General features: G+C 46.3%; 1 protein-coding gene across 1 annotated transcript; it reads left to right on the top strand.

Annotated features, from left to right (window-relative positions):
* Positions 1-6,882: 6,882 nt before the first annotated feature.
* On the top strand, positions 6,883-9,381 carry LOC129696448 (melanocortin receptor 5-like). The gene has a single exon (XM_055634344.1). The coding sequence runs from the start codon at positions 8,163-8,165 to the stop codon at positions 9,120-9,122; it is 960 nt and encodes a 319-aa protein (XP_055490319.1). The 5' UTR covers positions 6,883-8,162; the 3' UTR covers positions 9,123-9,381.
* Positions 9,382-10,540: the final 1,159 nt, after the last annotated feature.

The raw sequence follows: 10,540 nt of genomic DNA, 5'->3' as shown, positions 1-10,540 counted from the left end.
GCGGCAGAGGCCCGGATTCTTTCTCCTGACTACGAGTTTTCTCCGGGTGCTCCGATTTTCTACCACACTCCAAAGATATGCAGGTTTGTACGGTAATTTGCTTCGGTAAAATTGTAAATTGGCCCTAGTGCGTACGATAGCGCAGTATATGGGGTGATCGCGCTACTTGGCACGGACACGGTGGGCCGATGGGCCTGTTTCTGTGCTGTATGTCTGAAGTCTTGTATTTGATTTATGGTCGACAAAAATGCTGGAGAAACTCAGTGGCAGCATCTATGGAGCGTAGGAAGACGCGATGTTTCGGGTCGAGACCCTTCTTCTGATGTCGGAGGGGGGTGCGTGGGATTTGATTTAAGTTATTTGTCATTTCACTACCTTGCAATTTATTTCACCAGGCAACTGAACCATCCTACCAACAACTTGTGTGCCGTTCTGAGCTACTATCTTACCTCATTGAAGACCCTCAGACTATCTTCAATCTGACTTTACTGGACTTTATCGTGCACTAAGCGTTATCCCCATTATCCTGTATCTGTATACTATGGATGGCTCGATTGTAATCATTTAGTCTTTACGCTGACTGATTAGCAAGCAACAAGTTTTTCACTGTACCTCAGTTGATATGACAATGGACTTCACTACTAGGAGTGTAAGAAGCAGACAGGTGGCCTTAGATGATTATAAAACGATGAGGTGCAAATTATAGGATAGTAATTCTTTTTCCTGGGAAAAAGACTTGAACTAGAGGGCACAGGTTTAAGATGTGAGGAAAGAAATTTAAAGGCGATCAGGAAGGTGGTAACATTTTCACATAGAGTGTGGTGAGCGTGCTGCCAAAGAAGGTGGCAGAGGCAAATAAAATTACAACTTTTAGAAGGTGTTTAGTTTCAAGGTTGCCTGAAGGGCAAGTTGGTGGATGTATGGAACAAGCTGGCAGGGGAAGTGATAAGAGGATACAGTTTACATTGTTTCAAAGGAATTTAGACAGGAAGATGGATCGAAAAGATTTAGGAGGAACTGGGCCAAATACAGGTACAGGTCCCCCATCGATTTTATGACAACTGGAGGTCCAGCACCTCCTTTAATCTGGACCAAATTAAGAGAGCGCACTTGAAATCCCGCCCTGAAGTGCCCCCGAAAATGTGGCACCTAGGCCGGGTGAGGTGGCCGATTTCAACCTCATTGGGACTTCCGTGGCCGATCGGTGGGTCGAATTTGACCTCCGCGGACGAGGCTCTGTAACCCTGGTTTGGGCCAGCAGATCCATTCCCATAGCCCCCCCTGAGCGAGTGACCTCTGTCGGTCAGCCGGAATGGATAACATGGCAAAGCTCTGGAACCGAGCAAGGGTGCAGGAAAATAGGTGGCGGACCTTTAATTGGTACTAGCTCAGATAGACATCTTGATCGGCATGAACACGTTGGGCTGAGGGACCAGTTTCCATGCTGCAAAACTCCGTGACCGTGACTATGACACTAGAGAAAAATATCTTGTTGCTGCCATGCTAAGATTACTAATCAGTGAGCCAATTTAAAAGATCTACCAAGGAGGAGGAATGGAAAAGCTCCTTGCTTTATTCCATTTACAAAGGAAGGGTTGCAATTTAGTTGCACTGAGCAAAGAGGAAATATTTCTCGAACAAAAATTGTGATTGCAATTTAAAATCCTTTGAAATATTCTAGGACGAAGCTTGGGAGAAATTTCAATTACATAATTATCTGTGTAATTCGGGTAGCTGAATGTACTGAATTCACTAGAATTTTTCACGAAATGTAATTTTTTTTAAGGATTTGGTGAAGGTCAATGGTGGGGACCTAAATGAACGACAGGCTCTTATTCACAGGAAGTCGCATAACCATTGCCTTGTTACTCGGCAACCCACAATGAGTCATTGGTATTAAGTGGGAGACGGGGATTTTCAAATGAATTAAAACATGCAATTACCACTATGTGTAAAATTAAGTATTTGAAATTTACAGTTTTATAAAAAATAAGTTAAAGGAGGTGTTTTTTATTGAGAAGCGTATCCGTCTAAAGATCAAATTGCAGATGTATTGCAGACTTACAACCCAGTGAAATGAACATTGAATTCTCCTGTTTTAGGTAACTATATCACCCTCTCGCTTATTCCTGCACATCCCTCCCCCTTCTTTCCCCCCCCCCCCCTTCCCTGTGCCCCACTTGGACGCACCTATTTCTCTCTCTTCTCCCCCCTCCACCCCCTTCCTCTACTCAGTGGTTCTTAACCTTTTTGGCCCCATGACCCGATCAGACATTCAAAACAAAAATTGGAAAAAAAACCAGCCCGATTTATGAAGACATGTCTGCCAATACTTAGTCAATGGGATGGCTGAAATTGCTGTGATGGCAGCCATCAGGTGATCAAAACGAGGACGAATGCTCCACAGGCAGCACCTCATGTCAGCGTCGATCACAAGCCTGTTGCGTGCCTTCATTTTAAGAGTTACCATGGTTGAGAATCCAGCCCCACAGCGATAGGTTGAGGGGGGCTGGACCAATAGGGTCAGAGCCCTCTTCGAAAGAACAGGACCAAAGATCTTATAGCTATAAGATCTATGAACAGGACAGTCCTTCAGTTTCAGCCAAAAAGTGGCGAGCTCTTGTTCCATGAAGTCACTCTTGAGCTGCGCATCTTCATGAATTTGGTAAAATTAAACCTTCGCAGCCACGTCAGTATCGCTGATGGCACTGTCTTCAACGGAAAAGGGTCGGACCATCCACTCATCACGAGAGCGGTCGTCCAGTTCGATGGCTTCATTAATTGCCTGAAGGTGGGTTGAGATCTCTTCGTGGAAGTGACATTCAGCATTCTGGCTTAGCATTCAGGAGAGTCGTCATCTCAGGGACGATAGTCGTGTCACCGACCTGGACTCTTCTCTGGTAAAGGCGAATCTTCCTCCTAAATGCTGCCACTTTGTCATGAGCCGTGTGTAGCATCGGGAGGTTTCCTTGAAGTGACAGGTTCAAGGAATTCACCTCGGCGAAGAAGTCAGCCAAATAAGCAACCTTCATCACGAACAGTTCATCCTGCATCTTTTCATCAAGCTGATTCTCTTTCTCGGTACACCCATACCAGCGCTCCAGAAAGCGCCCCCCCCCCCCCCCCCCCCCCACTGGCCAGCAATATTGGAATTGGCGGAGAGGTGGAATATTGCATTGGGGGACCAACCCTCCCGTGTGAACATGGGATCCAACGAGTCCCACTTAGTCTAGTACTTCTTAAAAGTGTCTCCACTCCTTCTCTCCCCTTCTCGAACACACGTTTGTGGACTCACGGATAAGGTTGCCCAAGTGGGACAGCCCCTTTAAGGTGCTGCCTTGCCTTTCTCACCAGTGTGGCAGTGTGTGTTGTCCATGTCAGATCCTCTGTGATGTGGACTCCCAGGTATTTAAAGCTGCTCACACTATCCACAGTAGTCCCATTAATCCCCAGTGGCATGTTCATCCTTGGTTGTTGTGCCCTACATTCCACAATCAGCTCCTTAGTTTTTGTGACATTCAAGAGGAGGCTGCTATCCTGCCACCAGAGTGCCAGGTCAGGCACCTCCCCCAGGTAGGCCTTCTCATCATTATTGGTGATCAGGCAGCTAAACCAGTCCCACATGACCTGTTAACACAGAGTACTTCACATCAAGAGGCAAAACGTGATCTCAGACACACAGCCTCTATCCCGAGCAAACTTGCCCACCATTTACACATCGTTGAAAGAATTACAAATCAGGAGAACAGGATTTGTCAGAAGAATGTCTGGTGACAGAATACCAAAGAAAGATAGATATAAAGCCACACTTAGAACACCCCTGGCGAGTTTCATATTGACACATGCCATTGGGAACAAGCATTGAATAGTTTTAGTTTAAAGTTTAGAGATACAGCATGGAAACAGGCCCTTCAGCCCACAGAGTCCATGTCGACCATGTGTCACCCATTCATACTAGTTCTGTGTTATCCCAATTTCACATCCGACACACCAGGGGCAATTTACAGAAGCAAATTAACCTACAAACCTGCACATCTTTGAGATATAGGAGGAAACCGGGGCACCCAGAGAAAACGCACGTGGTTGCAGGGAGAACGTACAAACTCTGTGCAGACAGATCGTTTATTCAATGGCTCAATGGCACTTTATTTGTCAAATGCACTGAGGTACAGTGAAATTCAGTTTTGTATACAGTTCAAAACGTATCATAATACATAAGCTTTAGATACATGTTGGATCAGCATCTCAGATACAATACAAGTGTACAGCGGTACTACACTGAAGCAGAATACAGAGTCGCCAGTTTGCCGCCATTTTCAAGTCCCAGTTGTAACTGCTGAGTTCTTGACCTGACCATGAAGGCCCGTTGTCCTGGCGGCGTTGCTGGTCGATCTGGCCATGCGTAGCCATTGGTAGTCCACACGCTCGGCCTCATGGAGTGGCGCCCGGTCCATCCGAGCCCCAGGCTGTTGCAGGGCCTTCAGCGGTCCACTCCACCACCGAGGCAGTGCACTCCCTTCTGCAGCCAGGCCTAACCCGCCTGCCCTCCGTACGACTCCTTCCACTATGAGCGGGCAAGTTAGGCCTTCCAGGAGGGCTCCCGGTCCGCAATGCGAGTCCTCCCTCCACAGCGGGTGACTAGGGGCTCATTGAAGACCTTTGAACTATCTTTAATCAGACTTTATCGGACTTCAAAGTTATATCTTGCACTAGTCTTAAGAATAATGGGTAGGCCATTTAGGACTGAGATGGGGGGAAAATGTTTTCACCCAAAGAGTTGTGAATCTGTGGAATTCTCTGCCACAGATCGGCATCTGGGAGTCAATTCACTGGATGTTTTCAAGAGATAATTGGATTTAGCTGTTAGGGCTAACAGAATCAAGGGCTATGGGGAGAAAGCAGAAATGGGGTGCTGATTTTGGATGATCAGCCATGATCATATCGAATGGCGGTGCTGGCCCAAAGGGCCGAATGGCCTCCTCCTGCACCTATTTTCTATGTTTCTAAATGTTGTACCCTTTGTCCTTTATCTGTGAACTGTGGACGCCTTGATTGTAATTATGTATTCTGACTGGATAGCACACAAACGAAAGCTTTTCATTGTACCTCGGTACTCGTGACAATAATAAACTAAACTTAACGAAGAATTTTATGGTGGAGCAGGAGACCTACCTGTCCATTTTTGAATTAGAAAGTTAATTGGATACTCTTCAGATCCTGGTTACATTTATCTTTTCTTCTAAAAAGCTGCCAACAACAATTTGCAATGATTTAGTTGATTTAGTGCCTTTTAGTTTGAAAATATTTTGCAGTAACTCAGTGGGCCAGGCAGCATTTCCGGAGAACATGGACAGGTGACGTTTTGGGTCGGGACCCTTCTTCAGACGGATTGTGGGGATGAGGGTGGGGTGGGAAGAAAGCTTGAAGAGAGGAGGGGTAGGAGAAAGCATGTACACAGGTGATGTGGGGGTGATAGGCAGATGGTTGGAACAAAGGCCAGAGATAAAAACAGAAGGTGTGAGACAGACGGACGGAAGAATTGCAAATTATGAAACCAGAGGAGGGAGGAATATAGAAGGGGAGGGAGGGGATGAGAGAAATTGGTGGGGGAGAAAGAGGAGAGGCAGGAGTTTGTCAGAGGTTACATAAAATTGGGCATTCAATGTTCATACTGAAGATAGACACAAAATACTGGAGTAACTCAGTGGGTCAGGCAGCAAGTTCGGAGAAAAGGAGTAGGTAACTTTTCGGGTCAGAGCACTTCTTAAGACTGAAACGTTGGGCTGTAAACTACCCAAGTGGAATAAGAAACCCTGATGATGATCTGATGACACGCTCCTATCTTCTCGAATTCTTGTATCATTAACACTAACTGTGACTTAAACAGAGGCTGTGTTTGCTTTGAAATCCCATTTAATTTTGTTTTACAAAAAATATATAAATGACAAACTTACAGACGTGAGGAAAAAATCAGAGAAAGGGTCGAATGCAAACTGAATTAGCAGCACTTTGTTTTAAGTCCGCGAACTCGGGAAGGGACAAGTCAAACCCAATTCAAATGTAATTCTGTATCTGAATGTCCTTACTGAATGAATGGAACAACCAACCCTGCAGGGAGGAAAAAGAAAGATATCACAATTCTGTTGCATCTTTGCAAGCGGGTGTCTTCGATGTAGAAAGTGATTTTCAATCCCGGCTTTGAGTCATTCTGCAGCCAGAAGATCTTTTTCGGGGAAATTGAATTGTGGCTCATGAAGTGTCTGAGAGTCAACAGGTATCCCGCTGAGCAGATGCCGGGCAGAGGGGAGGTGCAATCCATTCAGCTGGAGACTGCCGCCTGCATCCCAAGAGCTGGTGGCAAATCCCTCGGCTGCCTCGCCAACTCCACGAAGAGGATTTTTTTGCCTTTCAATCCCACTCGGTTTGAGATAAAAGGAGAGAGCGGGCTGCAAGAAGATGGCTGGGGAATGGACTTGCTGCGGTTAACAACTGATCGTAGAGTGAGTAACTCCCCTCGGCTAAAGCGCACGTATCTCCTCTCTTGTTTCAAACACGTTTTATTTTACCATTGCAATTGAAATATTGATTCCTGCGCTGAAGGTATTTGACGGTTCTGTACAGGATATTGGAATTTTATTTCCAATGTATTTCACTGGGTGGCAACAAAGCCGGAGTACGGGTCACCTTATCTCCAAATGATGCCGGGACAAAGATGACAGACACATTTAGTCTTGAGTTACAGGTGGGGAGGGTGTTCCTTTCTCTGAACTGGTAACGCAAAGAGGGGTGGTCGCAACAACCCGGAGAGTTACACGGTTATAAATTAACGCCAGCTTTAGAATTCCGGGTTGATTCAATGGGTTCATGCCATTTAAACTGGGGAAGGGTCTGTACATCACAGATGGAAACATATAGAATAGTAAAAGGCGATATGTGCGGCACAGCGCTAGAGTTGCTGCCTCACTGCGCCAGAGACCCGGGTACGATCCTGACTGCGGATGCTGTCTGTACGGAGTTTGTATGTTCTCCCTGTGACCTGCGTGTTCTTCCTCCCAAAGACTACGGGTTTGTAGGTTAATTTGCTTCTGTAAATCGTCCCTAGTGTGTAGGATAGAATTAATGTACACATGGAAACATGCCCGCCTAGTCCACACTGACCAGCCATCACCCCTTTGTGCTAGTTCTATGTTATACCACTCCCCCGACACACTAGGGACAATTTAGAGAGGCCAACTAGCCCACAGATCCGCATGTCTTTGGGATGGTGGAAGGAAACCGAAGCACCAGAAGGAAACCCACACGGTCACAGGGAGAACGTGCAAACTCCACACAGACAGCATCCAAAGTCGTGAACCCGGGACTCTGGCGCTGTGAGGCAACAGCTCTACCAACTGCACCACGAATACTTGCACCAGCAGGGCATAGAGAGATGGGGAATTAATACAGGCAAGTGGGATTCGTTTAGATGGGCATGATAGTCAGCATAGTTGTGGTGGGCTGAAGGGCATGTGTCTATACTACACAACTCCATGGCCCTGTGAAATTTGTCATCTCTGCTGGGTCTGACTTAAATTTCACTCCAGACCCACCACTATGACTGCCTTTTAGCAGTTATGGGGCAGAGAATAAATATCAGCCTTGGCAGAAATTCTACATACTGCAATCAAGTAGGAAATTAGCAGAGCCTCTGTATTTTAAGGCTCTTGTGTAAAACCTGATTGGACATTCAATTAAATATCACAGACAGACGCAAAGTACTGGAGTAACTCAGCGGGTCAGGTAGCATCTCTGGAGAAAAGGGATGCATATAAACCAGCATATGCAGTTCTTTGCTTCTACAGTTCATATGTTCATAGGTTCTAGAATTAGACCATTCGGTCCATCAAGTCTACTCCGCCATTCAATCATGGCTGATCTATCTTTCCCTCTCAAACCTATTCTCCTGCTTTCGCTCCATAACCCCTGACACCCTTACTAATCAAGAATCTTTCAATCTCCACCTCAAAAACATGCATTGACTTGGCCTCCACCACCGTTCAATGAAACATGTTTCTTTTCTTGACTAAGGCAACGCCTGAGATCGATCGAGCCTCTCCCTCAACGCGCATCTCCTGGTCAAGGCAGCGGGGTATGGTCGCACCCCTGACGTCAAGGAGTCGAGGATGAATTTTACGGAGGTCTCCATGAAGAGTCTAACTCTGGCCGGGGGGATGACGAACAGAACTAAGAGCACCAGTGCCTTGTGCAAGCAAGTGTCCGTGGCCGTTGAGGTGTTCCTCACCTTGGGTATCATCAGCCTGCTGGAAAACATTCTGGTCATCGCCGCCATCATTAAAAACAGGAACCTGCATTCGCCCATGTACTTCTTTGTCTGCAGCTTGGCGGTGGCGGACATGTTGGTCAGCGTCTCCAATGCGTGGGAGACCATTGTGATAAGTTTACTCAACCACAGGCACCTGGTGGTCAAGGACAGCTTTATCAAGCAGGTGGACAATGTGTTTGACTCCATGATCTGCACCTCTGTGGTGGCGTCAATGTGCAGTCTCTTGGCCATCGCCGTGGATAGGTACATCACCATATTTTACGCCCTGCGCTACCACCACATCATGAGCGTGAAGAGAGCGGCCTACATCATAGCGGGCATCTGGCTGCTATGCACCAGCTGCGGCATCATCTTCATCCTCTACTCCGAGAGTTCCACCGTCATCATCTGCCTCGTCACCTTCTTCGTCATCATGCTCCTCCTCATGGCTTCCCTCTACAGCCACATGTTCCTGCTGGCTCGCTCCCACGCTAAGCGCATCGCCGCCATGTCCAGCTACAACTCCGTCCACCAGCAGGCCAGCATGAAAGGTGCCATCACCCTGACCATCCTGCTCGGTATATTCATCATCTGCTGGGCCCCCTTCTTCCTGCACCTCATCCTCATGATCTCCTGCCCCGGCAACCTGTACTGCGTGTGCTTCATGTCGCACTTTAACTTGTACCTGATACTCATCATGTGCAACTCGATCATCGACCCGCTCATCTACGCCTTCCGCAGTCAAGAAATGCGGAAGACTTTCAAGGAGATAATTTGTTGCTCTGGGTTAAGGGCGGCCTGTAGACTCGCTGGTAAATAAGATGACAGCGAGCGAGGAGAGCTGGCTTTCAGGGCTTCCCAATGCAAAGTGTAGTGGAAGGGTGGCCTAACTAAGATTTGATACAGTTTTAGCATAACCCTACTTACCATCTACTTTCTCACACTTGATTTGCACTTTTTAATAGCCTTGCTAACACAAAGATGTACAAGTTTGTAGGTTAATTGGCTTGGTAAATGTAAAAATAGTCCCTCGTGTGTAGGATAGTGTTAATGTGCGGGGATCGCTGGTCGGCACGGATCCGGTGGGCCATAGGGCCGAAGGGCCTGTTTCCGTGCTGTATCTCTAAACTATACTAAACTAAATTAAACTAAACACACCTGGTGTCTCTCAAGTGGTGCAGCTGGTAGAGCTGTTGCCTCACAGTGCCACAGACCCAGGTTCGATCCTGACCTCAGGCGCTGTCCATGTGGAGTTTGCACGTTCTCCCTGTGACTGTGTGGGTTTCCTCCTGGTGCTCCAGTTTCCACCCACATACCAAAGATGTGAAAGGTTTGTAGGTTAATTGGCGTCAGTAAATTGCCACTAGTGTGCAGGGTGTGGATGTGAAAATGGGATAACTTAGAACTGGTGTGTTCGGGTGAATGATGGTTTGAGTGGACTTTGTGGGTTGAAGGGCCTGTCTCCATGCTGTATCTTTAAACTCCAATGAACTTGCTGTGCTCCCTGTTCATCCCACCAAGAAGAATGATTTCATAGGAACCTGAGGGGCAACTTTTTCACGCAGAAAATGGTGGATAAATTAAGTTTTAGAGTGAATGGTCACATTTGAAATTAGGTGGCTTAAACTTAAACAGATCAGTTTTGTCTCGTGAGTTATTCAATATTTAAAGTTTTGGTTTCAGAAGATTGCCTTATTAAGCAAGTGTAAGTTTTTTTTAATTTAGAGAGGGAGGGTGACAAAAGCAAGGAAGTTTTGGAACAATCGATTACTGCCATTGCTCCTATGTCTTGCAATCTCATGGAAACGCAGATGCAGGAGTAATTCAGCCATTGGTATAATAGCTGGAAAGGGCATTTGTTTTTATGAAGAAAGGTAAGGGTTGAATCTTCTTGAGTTTAGAGAGTAAAAGAACTTGACTGAAATGTATAATTTCAAGACATGGGGGTCTATAAGCTAGGGTACTCCAGCAGCTCGGGTAGCATCCGATTCACCTCAACCAGATTGAGGACATTGGACTTTATCTCAGGAACTGATGTGTTGCAATGCTGAGAACTATATTCTGCACTCTGTATCTCTCCCTTTGCTCAATCTATAGTACTTGAGTTTGGCTTGATTGTATTTATGTATGGTATTTATGTACAGTTTTTCACTGTACCTAGGTACATGTAACAATAATAAACCTAAACCTAATCGAAAAGTTTTAGAGGAATATGGACCGATTGCGGGCAGGTGGAGA

This window comes from Leucoraja erinacea, chromosome 4 (genome assembly GCF_028641065.1).
Source record: "Leucoraja erinacea ecotype New England chromosome 4, Leri_hhj_1, whole genome shotgun sequence".
In the NCBI taxonomy this organism is placed as follows: Eukaryota; Metazoa; Chordata; class Chondrichthyes; order Rajiformes; family Rajidae; genus Leucoraja; species Leucoraja erinaceus.
Note: the sequence above shows the minus strand (reverse complement) of the source record. Positions and strands in the feature narration are given on the sequence as shown.